Source organism: Branchiostoma floridae, chromosome 2 (genome assembly GCF_000003815.2).
Source record: "Branchiostoma floridae strain S238N-H82 chromosome 2, Bfl_VNyyK, whole genome shotgun sequence".
Taxonomy (NCBI): domain Eukaryota; kingdom Metazoa; phylum Chordata; class Leptocardii; order Amphioxiformes; family Branchiostomatidae; genus Branchiostoma; species Branchiostoma floridae.
Window position 1 is genome coordinate 14489548 of NC_049980.1, and position 13921 is coordinate 14503468.

General features: G+C 44.8%; 1 protein-coding gene and 1 long non-coding RNA gene across 2 annotated transcripts; one reads left to right on the plus strand and one right to left on the minus strand.

The window, feature by feature from the left end:
• Nucleotides 1–2377: 2377 nt before the first annotated feature.
• LOC118408209 lies at nucleotides 2378–6520 on the minus strand. Its single transcript, XR_004830274.1, has 2 exons — nucleotides 6206–6520; nucleotides 2378–5929 (listed from the first exon to the last, which is right to left on the minus strand). It is a non-coding gene; the product is annotated as an uncharacterized LOC118408209 (long non-coding RNA).
• A 7-nt stretch (nucleotides 6521–6527) lies between these two features.
• On the plus strand, nucleotides 6528–12024 carry LOC118408203 (slit homolog 1 protein-like). The gene is made up of 4 exons (XM_035808843.1): nucleotides 6528–9705; nucleotides 10225–10365; nucleotides 10742–10863; nucleotides 11242–12024. Exons 1-4 carry the CDS (start codon nucleotides 6616–6618, stop codon nucleotides 11402–11404), a joined length of 3516 nt encoding a protein of 1171 aa, XP_035664736.1. The 5' UTR covers nucleotides 6528–6615; the 3' UTR covers nucleotides 11405–12024.
• The last annotated feature ends 1897 nt before the right edge of the window (nucleotides 12025–13921 follow it).

Below are 13921 nucleotides of genomic sequence, written 5' to 3' on the forward strand. Positions count from 1 at the left end.
CATCAGATACTATCAGAGCCAATCTTTTATTCAGTAAGGCTCTCGCAGGCAAACACACGCACCCCGAAATTCGACCTTATTACACAGGCTCTACCAATAACCACATAAGCCCATAAGAACAACAGCCGCATACAAGCATTGACGTTTTACAACATGTTCGTAGCATAAACAATTGATTAAGAATCATCATAGGACAGCAATAGCGCGTTACAGCTGCGCGCAATAACGACTAAGCGATGAAGGTACTATTGGGTAATTTCCTTATTATAAAAACGGATGGCGCAATGAAAGAAGGACTTTCTACGTGAGAGTCCCGTGACTCCTGTTCTAGTAGGTGGTACCAATTTCTGCAGGGGGGTGGTCCTCCCTGAGCATGCGTTCGAAGGGGAAGCTGTACCGCCGCCTCCTCCCGTCTCACTTTCAGTGTCAGTGTGGTCACCGAGGTCGGGTCAACAGATGCAAGTAGCGTAGTCTGCGTGATGCTCTGCTTATCATTGAAAAGACTTGTTCAACGAAGGTTTAGTTTCTTGTCCCTGTAGAACCCTAGTGCCTTGGCACAGTCAACAGACGGGACTAGCTGGCCTCCAAGAGTGATCATAGGTGGAGTTAGAACAGAGATGCTGAAACAGATCTGAAGAAGTAGAATCTCTCTACCGTTCAGTGCCATCCTAGTACGTTGCTCACAATTTAGCGAAAACCACAGTGGAGTACCAACTGTTTTGTGATATATATTACAACATACAAGCCAAACATACGAACACTCATAAGTCGCAACATGGCGACTTTCCCTAGTTGCCTGACAAGCCGTGCCCTGTTCAATCCAAGATCACCTAACATGCTGACTAACACCCCGATCGCGCTACAAAATCGAGTTAACTCCAAGAGGTTATTCGGATGTCTTTGATACCCCATATGAGGCCAACTTTGCAGCAAGTTTCTCATGGCCTCATCGCTTTCGCAATCTTCAGGCTGTACTCTGAGCAAACCAGCCCACATGAGACCTGACCTTCTCACGTGTCGCACCTGCCATGTGCAGAGATATGGCAGCCCTAGCATTATGTAGCATCTCAACCTCGCATATACCTGCATTTTGCCTATACCTTACAGATGTCTCATTCACTGCCGAAGTCGGATGATCTTCCAATATCAAACCCTCTCTGGAATTTGCCCGGAGGAGAAAACCCTCCATTTAGTAGGGGAGGTATTGCTTTGCGAAAATGCAAATTTTGCGTGTGTGGAACACTCCACTACAAATATGGAGACAGCCCATCTGAAGGTGAATGTCATACCCCCTAAAGTTTTACTATCACAAAATACTGTGGGCATTTTGACATCCCAATACAAAACATTTGAGGTCGGAACACATCAACATGAGCAATGAACCCCTAAGAAACCCCTCCCTGGAGAGATGGACAATTCCAAAATCAATGCCATTAAGAAAAGGGACTATTGCAAACTTGCAACCTGTCAAAATGGTGAATGTCCCAAAGACGGTACTTCTCAGCGTATCTGAGATCAGTAGACATATTTAAGGATGTCTGGGCCCCACAAACATTCTCCATGCAAAGATACACTATCCCACAATTACTCCCTGGCGAAAGTAAACCATTCCCCACTTACAATATGTCGAAATACTTAATTCCCTGAAGCTGGTTCTATGACATTCCTTGGCCGAAAATCTGAGTTCAGCAAGAAAGCGTTATGGATATCTCAACACCCTGGAAACTTTCCATCCAAAGACGGATTATTCCGAAAACCAACTCCCATGATTGCACCAACAGAGTATCCCAAACTCACAATAAGCGGAAAAGGGCCACTAGTATTTCATGCCCATTTTTTTTTCCAAAAGTCCGGGCAAGTACATGGCTTATTAGGAAGAAGAAATCTTGATTCTGACCCCGTGTATATACCATGTAGAAGTCATTGATAAACGTCCATGCATATACCATGATACCTGGACGCACTAAGATTTACATCTTAACCTTTAATATTGTATGTTGAAATTTCCACCAACCACCTTCCTCTCAATGACACAGCTAATTCATGAATTAGTAGTCTTTTTGTCTCTGTGCTAGGATTGCTAGTGAATATATGTTCATTGGATAACACAAAGGAGGAAACGCCTTTCTGTGTAAAACTTGAGATTTCTGATACAGAGACGAACCCTCTGCAGCATATGCCAAATTTACAAGAATGTAAATCGATATGATGTTGTCAAGGGCACCATAACTATTCTAACATGTCGTAGGGAGATAATACTAATAGTCGAGAGAAAGAGTCGTTTGGAGTCGAACCTGGGCTAACTGCTTAGAACCGGCTTTACAATCCATGCGACCGCTGGTCGAATTCATTTCAGCAAAATTCGGTCGTTTTTTTCCCGTATCCACTGACCTGCCCTCTTACAACTCGGTCGGGGCTCGGTGTTTCCAATATAGAAAGGTCCAGTCTTTCCTGCCTTTTGGTGTGCAGTTGATCTCAGACGGAGGTTTAAATTTTGAAAGGACGCTCGAAGCCCTAGTAAACGCCAAAACGCCGGTAATGCTCCGGCCTTATAAGTTATATGCCCATTTGTAGGTCTTGAGCTACGTTATCGATTTGTAAACAAAGGCTCAATGAAATACGACGCTGATCACCGTGCGTCTGAGTTTTCCAGTAGTTTTCTAGATTTCCACGCGTTTATCAGCCGAACCATAAGTCTAAGCCGTACTATCTAAAATGTATGCTATTGAACCACTGCTGTCTCAAAATCGTGGAGCCTTTCCAGCAGAGTTGACTTTATTGCCGCAAAAATCAATGACCTATACTCCATTAATTATAATAATCATCCCGTAATGCCTCTAACTAGTCGAAGGCATCATGAACCTGATCAGTCCTGAAACACAAGCCCTCTCCTTACTTTTTGGCGCTGCGGACTAGGATCGTCATCCGTCATGAAAGCCATTGTGCATATTAAACACCAAGAACTAAACAGTACGGCTACGCCCACCAGATCCTTCTGCCGTGAAATTCACACACACACAAAATAATGTGTAATCAATTATTTATTTCCTCGAGCTCCTTGTTGCCATTACCGAATGGTACTCAAACGATCTGTCTTAATCTTTACCCTCCAACGTTTATTAATAGACGCACATCATTATCGTAAATTTTCAGATTTGTCTCGAATTCATGCGTATTTCTCACGTGAGAACATGTGTAAAGCATAAAACCAATGCTATTTCTACTGTCAGGATCTGCTTAGTTACATGCCTACTAACAAACCCCGAAATGTTAACAACCAGGTAAGACTCAAGACAACTGACATCATTTCAAGTTTTATTCCTCTCTCCTGCAGATTTCCACCGTGATGGCCACACCACCATGTATCATACAATCTTTTAATAGAAACGCCATTCTTACACATCAATCAATAGCCCGCATGTCTACTTTATCAATACGTAATGTACCCGTCAATTTGACAAACGGAAATCTTGGTTACGCGGACCCATACGGCATAAGAAAACGTTTCCTAGGCACAAACTTTAACTTAAATAGCGGCTGAACATAGCGCTTTCACAAGTCACCGTACAGTACTACAACTATAGCCTGTCAAGACGTCTCTACCATCTCCTAGATAAGAGCACAAGGGAGTCCTATAACTTAGTACTTTGTTGCAACTTCAGGGTAATGTCGTGCCCAGAGTCCCAGTTATTTTTTCCACAGGAAGCACTCGTCGGTAGGCAGCTCCCGGCGTCCTCTCCCCTTCCTCGCTCGGGGCCAGGCTGAAGTACGGTGCCTGGCGCTGCACGCAGCCGAAGTGTCCGCCCCTTGCTTTGCCGATGACGTGGGTATCTTACCGCGCCCAGCACTGCAAACCTCGTGCAGATTCACGCAGGTGTCTATGTCCTTGCAGACTTTATCTGCTCCAACCCCAAATCCCCCTTGGTCGCAGTGCGGGGTGGACCTCTCGAGGATGAACCTGACTTCGCCAGACCTGGGATGCGCGTCCTCCTCGCCTGGGTTACTATGGTCTCCATGAGGGCGAGAGCCCGGTGCGAGTCGAAGACTGTCCGCGGTAGACTCGCGTATTGCAAGATCTCGTTCCTCACGTCTTCCCCTGAACGTCCTTGCTTCAACCCTGCATCAACCCTGCCTCTTACTTCGTTCAACTCCCTTCGAAGCTCTGCTATTGTCCTAAAAGCGAAACGAGAAACACACACCAACCATGGTGCAAGTGCAAAGTCGTACACCACGTACGTGTACATCTCTTCAAACAAAGTAACATTTCCGGCACTCCCCGAGCGCAATGCTGTACCCCCGTGTACATCTTCAAACCCATATAAAATTTTCCGGCACTTCCCAAGTGTGACATTGGACCACTCGTGCACTTCTCTTTCATCAATAAATGTAAAATCTTCCGGCATTTCCCAAGTGCGTTGTCGCACACCTCGTGTACATGTCTTTTTTTTTTTAACAATTCAACCCTTTCCGGCACTTCCTAAGTGCGATATCGTACACCTCGTGTACATTTCTTTAAACAATGTAAAATTTCTCGCCACTTCCCAAGTGCGATATCGTACACCTCGTGTACATCTCTTTAAACAATGTAAAATTTCTCGCCACTCCCCGAGTGCGATATCGTACACCTCGTGTACATCTCTGTTCCACAATGTAAATTTTCTCGCCACTCCCCGAGTGCGATATCGTACACCTCGTGTACATCTCTTTAAACAATGTAAAATTTCTCGCCACTCCCCGAGTGCGATATCGTACACCTCGTGTACATCTCTTTAAACAATGTAAATTTTCTCGCCACTCCCCGAGTGCGATATCGTACACCCCGTGTACATCTCTTTAAACAATGTAAAATTTCTCGCCACTCCCCGAGTGCGATATCGTACACCTCGTGTACATCTCTGTTCCACAATGTAAAATTTCTCGCCACTCCCCGAGTGCGATATCGTACACCTCGTGTACATTTCTTTAAACAATGTAAAATTTCTCGCCACTTCCCAAGTGCGATATCGTACACCTCGTGTACATCTCTGTTCCACAATGTAAAATTTCTCGCCACTCCCCAAGTGCGATATCGTACACCTCGTGTACATCTCTATAATTTGATGAAATTTTGGCGCCACTTCCCAGGTGCGATATCGCATAGCTCGTGCATATGTGACTAAACAAATTGTTTAATCATCTGTCGAGCACGGCATTGTGCACTCCTCGAGTGCTACTATAACTGACACGGCAAAGCATCGACATTGACACCACGTGTACATCTTGTCACATAGATTAGCATTTCAGGCACCGCTCGAGCATGACAAAAATACACCCTCGCCGAAAAGATTACACCGCCTGGGCATTCCCCCGTTCAGTTCATTCGTATGCAACGCAAAACATTTAACATAACAGAAGCCACACATGTACCAACAACTTCGTCTAAATGCCCTCGGTCGACGAACTCAAAATGAAACTCTTACCCAAAAACAAAGAAAAAACGTCAGATATGGAAAACACTTACGGCGAAGGAACTCAATCCTAGAGACTTAAGTCGATAAACTATGAAGATTCAACCGACAAGCGTAAAACGCTATCAGGAAGACGCAAACCACAGCAAACATCAAAACAACTACCTGGGGTCCTATCGGGGCCAAAAACGCCCTGTGGTCCTGCCTGTGGTCCTGCCTGTGGCTGCATTCCTCCTTGTAGCTGCACGCCTCCCGCCTGCTGGGTGCCTGGCTGCGGCTGCACGTTCCGGCCTGCTGAGCGCCTGGCTAGCTCCGTAGCTGCGCCTTTTCCGCTTGCTGGGCGCCTGGCTGTAGGCTGCACGCCTCCGGCCTGGTGTGCCTGTGGTTGTGACGGCACGCCTCCCTGCTGAATGCCTGCGGTTTAAAATGCTGCTGTCGTCGTCCCCCATCCTAGGTTGTTGTGCTCCTTATGAAACCGGTACCTGCGACATTATAACATACAACGACGCTGTTAACACCGGCTACTTAGCATGTCAAACAACAACCTAACACAAACCGCACCGGAGTATGCCAACCTCCACGCCGGGAGAAGAACCACAGGCATGATAGGAGAGCCGCCTCCAATACGGGAACTACCAACACATAAAAAAAAGAAAACACCCCTCAAAAACCTCTCTACTTCTAAAACAAAACTTCCACTCCCAGCGGAGTTCCCCACGAAATGCCAACAGAAAACGACTAAACAGTCACGTCCAAACCTTCACCAGCCCATCTTTAACCTCCTTGACCAGCCTAACCACGAGGGAGGGAACTCTGGCATGCCACGCCGCGTCGCATCTCGTCTCGTCGTCGGTACGGACCAGCCTAGCCACGAGGGAGGGAACTCTGGCACGCCACGAGGGAGGGAAATCTGGAACGCCACGCCACGTCGCGTCACGTCTCGTCTCGTCGTCGGTGCGGAGGAAGTGGGGGACGAGTCCGCTGTACTGGCAGTGGGCACTCCGCCTCTCGTGTACTTATATGGTGTGAACAGGTGTACTCATTAGTCTGATCCAATCAGTGCGCAATGGGAATAGTGTCTTTCTTGCGAAGCATTGGTGGCCTCAAAAAGTTGTCTCTTCATATCGACGACACAGTTGATCACATCACGGCAAATTATTTCCCAAACATGTCAGATCTAGTCGTGCTTGATCTGACTGCATACGGACCACTAACACTTGAGCCAAACGGTTTTAAAGGACTTTCAAGAGTTCAACACACAACAATAACGAGCAAAACGGATATATTCGTTAGGCCGCGCGCGTTTAGTGCTATGGTGGCTCTGCAGAATCTTACAATAATAACTGATGAATGGCGGGTCCTTCGTCTGCCGGAGCAGCCCTTTGAAGGTCTTCTGTCCATTAAAACATTGACACTGAAAACAGGTGGCTGCAGGGCGGCGGGTCTCATGTCGTCCAATGTGTCACAGGTGACATTCTACGACATAGCTCACACCGTCCAACACGTTAGCCTCACCGGCATTCATGTCATAGGCCCGGCATTTGCTGGTTGTACTAATCTCAGTTCTGTCCAGTGGTCTAAGCGGTCTAAAGACTGCAGGTCGCAGCCAGGTCCTAATATTTCTCCACTAGCCTTTCAAGGAGCTGCATCACTGGAGTCCATTACACTTCACTCTATAAGTCTGCAAAACATCCGAGGTAGGATGTTTGCAGGTCTTCATCATGTAGTTAACGTGACCATAAAATTTACTGACTTCTCGGGTATCGAATACCTTCCCAGCGACATGTTCACTGGGCTTTCATCTGTTCGAAACATTTGGCTCGACGGAAATCCCGAACTGCCGGGGAACATATTCCACGGACTGACGTCTCTCAGAGAGATCAGAATTGAGAACATGGTAGCGCACGCCATGGTGAACAGCTCAGGGAAATTCTGTTACAGTGACTTTCAGCATCTGTTCTCTGGGCTACAATCTTTGGAAGTTGTCCGACTAACCAACAGCCGGATACAATGTGAGACACTACCGACTCTCACATTCAGTAACCTTTCGTCGCTGAAGGAAGTGCATCTTTTAGAAACCAGCCCCCTAAAGATTTTACCTATTGGATTTTTCCACGACGTTCCTGTCCTACAAACTTTCACTTTTTCTGAATGGACAATTTATCCATACACAACACAACAAGTGACTTTACCACCGATGCTCTTTACAGGGCTTAATATGGAGGTAATAGACCTAAGTCGGCAGTACTTTCTTAATATTTCGAGATATCTGTTTCAAAATCTCACTTCACTTCAGTCATTGTACATGGCAGACTGTCTATTTGATGAAGAGTCTGTATCCGCCGCAGAAAATTTGTTCTCAGGACTCGCATCGTTACAACACTTGGATATCAGTTTGCAATCACGGCATGAGACAGATTCTAGATTTAGCACCATTCCACTGATGGACAACATGTTAAAAGATCTTGTATCTCTCAAAACGCTGAAGATGGCAGGTTCGTTGTCATCTGCAGGAGGAATTCCGGTTCCTTCCTTGATATTCAAAGGTTTACGCTCCTTAACGGTGTTGCATCTTGAAAATCGCATCTCGTGGTGGTCACCAAGTGCCGGCGAAATCGTGCACCTGCCACAAAACATATTTGACGACTTAGCCAGTTTGAAATATTTGAATCTTGAAAATGTCGCAGTGCAGAGTTTGGATAAAGACATCTTCAAAGGATTAACAAACCTCAGGGAGTTGTATTTAACCCGAACATCGTTGACACAACAGGGCCTGTCGTCTTTGCCTTTCTCTAATCTGAAAAGCTTAGAGACATTATCGATGGCTAGTGTTCCCTTGGACGAACTGAGTCCGAATCTGTTCGTAGGCGCAGAGAACCTCTCCGTTATCAATTTGTTCGACTGTCGTTTCTCAACAATTCAATCAGGAACTTTCCGTCACTTGACGAATCTAACATCCTTGAAAATACCAAAACCACAAACTATTGAGAAAGGCGCATTCGACTTCGAGAATCAGATAAACATTCAAATTGATATGGCTTTTCCATTTTCTCACTTTCCACTGTCTTACACGTCATTTCCCGATGACTTCATCAATCTCTTTAACAACCAGACTTTGATGAAAATGTCCTCTATCCAAATAGACTTTATCTTTGGTCCATACTTTTACTGCGACTGTAAACTGACCACATTATCTGTGTCCTATCGTCGAGATAAAACTTTAACCAGACGAATAATGCCAAAGGTTGACAATCTAAGCTGCATCGTGAACAATGCCGGGGCATCTGTTGTTAACAATGCCTCTATCAATGCCCTGCGATGCCCTGTTTCCTGGCCATCGTGTCCTAAGCAATGCTACTGTAGAACAAGTACGCTTTTCACGGAAGTGTTCTGTTCCGGGCGTGGGTTTACATCAGTGCCTGACCACTTTCCGATGGATACCGCCTTGGCGAGGCTTGATGTAAATGCTATACAATATGTACAGCCATTGGCGTTTGAAAGTGCAGCAGAACTCTTGATACTAAACCTGAGCACTAATGCTATTCGTGAGATCAATAGTTCTGCATTTCTGGGATTGCGCAGCCTAACAGAGTTGTACCTCGATGGAAATGAAATGTCGTACGTTCCAACTGATCTCCTGCGACCCATTATACATCTCCGTGTCCTGTGGTTAAACAACAACAACTTATTGGATCTACCAACAACTTTGTTTCACGAACAACCGATCTCCCTTCGTGTCTTGAGGCTTGACCACAACAATTTGACAATGTTGTCAATGGGTATCTTTTCAAACCTTACCTCTTTGACAAAGTTGTCCCTGGAAAATAACAAATTCGACTGTGACTGTCATTTGCTATGGTTAAAAGGGTGGATGCTTCAGCGTAAAGGAGTCATACATAAGATGAAATCGGTGACGTGCCGATCACGTGGAAACGCAAAGGACAAATACATCCTCAAACCGATCATAGAACTTCCAGATGACGCGTTTATCTGCGGTGATAAGAGTACTTACAGCTCCCAGGCCTGGGTCGCAGCTCCTGGAGGGCTGGCAATCCTCCTATTCCTGATTTTGGGAGTCTTCAAATGCAGGGACAATGTTCGCGTGTGGGTTTACGCCAGATATCGTAAAGGACTGAGGCATCTCGAGCACGAACCGCAGAAAACTTACGACATCTACGTCTCGTACTGCGTGGAGGACGAAGAGTTCGTGGACCGGGAGGTGGTAAGAGTGCTGGAGGACATGGACCCACCATACAAGGTACATTTTTGTATTAAATAACAGTGTACAGAAACGCAGCTCATCACATCATGCATAGCTGCATTTCCTTCAGACCCCGGTGTACATCTACAGGGCAGCACATTTCCTTCCTCATTTCAGTAGCAATGTGTATTTTTTTCAGAGAGGGCAGGGATTGCTAATCCCAGCCCCAAACCTAATGATAGCCCTATCCCGTATAAAACCAACACTATTAAACCCCATCCCAAATCGAAACCCTAACTCCAACCTTAATACTAACCCCCTACCCGCATGCACACTACAGTGCGCATGCTCTACGGAAGTGTACTACTTTACGAAGCAAATATCGGAAACGAAATAGCTGAAATTCGATTCGGCGCTACACAGGAAAAGCCTGGGTTAATTATAAGTTTCACATCTTGTGGGTTATTGTGGTGTTCGCAGCTTAGTTAGATAACCTATAGCATACGACTAATCAATCCAATCTATGACTGAAAACGTCGTGTATGATTATGTTACGTACTGGACATATTTCTGTAGGTTTGTCTGAGGAATCGAGACTTCATACCCGGCCACAACAACATCCAGCAAGCCACGGACTCCGTTACTAACAGCCGGAGAACTCTTCTCGTACTGACGGAGCGTTTCCTGCAGGACCGCTGGTGCCTCTGGGAGTTCCAGGTGTTTGTCACTTTGTGGTCGTAGAACACAGTATTTTATTCGGGTATATTGCAGTAGTGTGTCACAGTACCTGACTGCAAGACTACAGTGGAACTTCGTACTCTTATATACAGGCAGACCTGTACAAGTGACCACCTCTACATAAGGACCACCTAGCCACTTTTTGCCGTGACATAACCATTACGAATCCTGTCTATTGTGACAAATTGTCCATCTCGAGCAGATTTTATTGGTGTTCCAAGTAGTCTTGGGTTGACTGAATGTAGTATTAGGATTGTTCAAAATTGTCAAAACACTCTACATTATGCAGGAAATCGTCGGGAGGTGTAGGTGGGACGTCAGTGGCACTTATTTTCAAATATTTGTGTTCGTAAAGGTCGCTCATCAGCAAGCTGTCACCGACCAGGCGTATCGTCTCATCATCGTCATCATGGATGACCTTCAGCTGGAGGCCTGTGATGACATCATGGACTTGAAGCAGTATCTAAAAGCAAACAAGTACGAGGTCTTAATGTCTGCTTACAGTGCCATCAGCGAGAGATGCATTGTAAAGATAAAATGGCAAAGGTGGAGGCCCCTTACTTGTAAACAGTCCTTGATACCTGTCCAGATTTCTTCTGTTTATGTCCCAGGGCCCTTCGCCTTTGACATTTCGCATCTCGCAATGCATCTCGTCGCGCTTGCGTAGATGAAACCATGAACAGGCTTATTGCCACCTTGCTCACTTGAGTTTTTTTTTCACAACGCTGTTCAGTCAAAGCCAAGACAACCTACCATGTCAGTCATTTACAGTATCGTATATTGTAGATTGTAATAGAACAGTATACAATACTTGATTTAACCACTCACACATTTGATCGGCATTTTGCATTTCAGGTATCTGTTGTGGGGAGAGCTGCTATTTTGGGACAAGGTACGACAGGCTGTACCACCTCGTGATGCCCAGGGGGAGGATGATGGCGAGGAAGGAGAAGGTGGAGGGAGTGATGATAATGAATCGGACTATGAAGATAATGTTAGCATTTTTGTGCAACATTGATTAATCAACTTAACTTGGTTCTGGTTATTTTCGGAAGAAAGGGAGGGGAACTTGATGTTGATACTGTTTTGCTCCGTTTCTTTTTCTTCCTCGTCTTCTTCTTCTTCATCCAAGCTGGACCAACGGACGACTTTCACCATTGTTAGTGGATAAGTAGCAGACACCATGTGGTGTTCGTTTACATAGCACAGCAAGTAACAGGACAGAGATGGAAGGGCTAGTCACCATATACATGTATATATAGTAATCTTTATTGCAAACCCATGCCCAAAGGCTAATTACAAACGTGGTATACATAATTATATGCTCAACAAGGAAGGAACATGATATTTATAAATGAACGGGAAATAACATCTATTCTAAATCTACTTCTACTTAAGCTGTTTTTGGGTTTGACTTTTTTTCCGGAGATGAATTGTCCAACATTTTCATAGATAAAGGGGTTGGACGACTTAAAAGTAAAAAAATATTGTTTCTGTTGGTCGGTAAGATGTGAGAAGCATGGGAAATTTTCAGTGATTTTAAGGAAAAAATTTCTTTTCGTTCGGAATTGTAAAATGAACATTGACAAATAAAATGTAGTTCATCTTACACTTCTTTCCATGGACAATAATTACATGCTCTCTCGTCAACGGACAGTTTTTTTGTACCTGCCCTTTCTAGTGAATGAGCAATATCCTCATTCTCTTCGCCAAGAAGAGTATGTTTTCAGTTATATGGGTCTATATGTAGGTCAACAGCATATAACTCGAGAAATTGTGGATGGAACTTTGTGATTTTTGGTAGGTGTGTAGCGGTTGTCGAAAGGAATGCCAAGTTCGAAAACGGTTTACCTGGCGTTTTCCTACGGTACTGCAGCGAGCTTGGTATGTTTTTTGTGGTTTGTTTTGGGCAGCATAACTCAAAATGCTGCTGGGCGATTTTCACGATACTTGGTAGGTGTGTAGCGGTTTTTGAGAGGAAGGTCAAGTGCGAAAATGGCCTCTTACCTATGGTGCTGTAGCGGGATTTGTATGTAAGTACGTTTGTCTGTTAGGCCATGTTGATTTGATTATATGGATGACATCCGCGCTCGCACCAATTTTCGGCCGTTTCCAAAAAAAAAAAGTTTTCGACCGCACAATAGATTATGCAAAGCAGCTGTAAAATGAGCACAAATATTCCGCAAATTGAAAAAAAGTATCAGAAAACAGATAACTAATGCCATAGAATGCCAAAATAAATCTAAAGTCAAAGAATAAGATGTGAAAGGACAGAAAGAAAAAAAATCTATTGTTGGTAGGGGGAGGTACCAGTACAGAAAATTCAGGTCCAGAGGATCATTTCCAGGTCCTGATCTGAACCTGGACCTGATTGCCTGTGGAAACTTGAGAACTGTCAATACTCAAAACAATGGTAATTGGTCAATTTTGCTACAAATGAATCTGTTTGGTGGATTATTGGACTCCCGCTGGCTAACTGTCTCTGTACCTTTGACAGTGACTGTAGAAACTTGGTACAATTGACTATAAACTCTACTTGATTTCGCTCTTGTTGTCTTCTTGGCCCCGGTAAGACCCCAAATGCCTGCCGACATAGTGTGTCCATTTTGTAATTGGCGAAACCTGTTCCTCTGATTTTTTTTCCAGGTCTTTTTTTTCGGATTGGTCCAAGAAGAAAAAAAATGCTTTGCACCCGTACACGTGCCGTATGATGCACTGGTCCCTACACCTAACTGTTGGTCTACCATGCTATGTGTGTTTAGTCCTATGTTCAACCTTCCTGGCCACTTTGATTTCATACTGAAGGTAACTTTTTTTTTTTGCCAAACTTTTTTTTATTCGCTCGCTCGCATCACTTTTGGAGTTCCAAGAGGATGTCATCCATATAATCAAATCAACATGGCCTTACAAGATAACTCGAGAACCCTTGAATGGATCCTGATGATATTTGGTAGGTGGGTGGGGGTCAGCAAAACGAAGGTCAAGTTCGATAATGGCCCCCTAGTGGCTGCCTAAAGCACTGCAGCAAAACTTTTAATTTTGACACTTCGTGTCCTGGACATGCTGTGGTCATGATTTTTGAGTGGTAGATAGCCACTGCAAAGAGGAGAGAAGAGACTCGGGAGCTATATTACGGCTGGATACCAGGCTAGCCTGTATGTGCGTGATGAGCTGTGCCGCCCCAGCGCGCGCCAAGGGAAAGGTTGGCATGGGAAACCATCCGTAGCATGTTGCATTTCCCAGGTTTATCATATTACACTTCAAAGCTACTAGCGATTGGGGGAGTGGCGATTGTAGTGGCAAAGTCCGAGTATCATTCATAGTATCGTCGAAACATTTGGGGAGGTTGTGTTGATTTTGATCATTACTTCATAACTTTCTTTAAATGATTTATTATTTAACATTGCCAAATTACAACGTACCGGAGGCAGGCTGTCAGCACTCGATTTCAAGTGCGGAAGAATTGTCGTCGCTTGTTTTCCAGTGCGGAAGGTACTCTCAGCACTCGGTTTCCAGTGCTGATTCGGAGTTTTCC

Excerpts from the sequence above, each read along its gene's own strand:
- LOC118408203 (XM_035808843.1), top strand. The coding sequence starts at position 6,616 with ATGTCAGATCTAGTCGTGCTTGATCTGACTGCATACGGACCACTAACA. Across the intron at positions 10,366-10,741 it reads GGTGCCTCTGGGAGTTCCAG|GTCGCTCATCAGCAAGCTGT; the intron begins GTGTTTGTCACT and ends GTGTTCGTAAAG. Across the intron at positions 10,864-11,241 it reads CAGTATCTAAAAGCAAACAA|GTATCTGTTGTGGGGAGAGC; the intron begins GTACGAGGTCTT and ends TTTGCATTTCAG.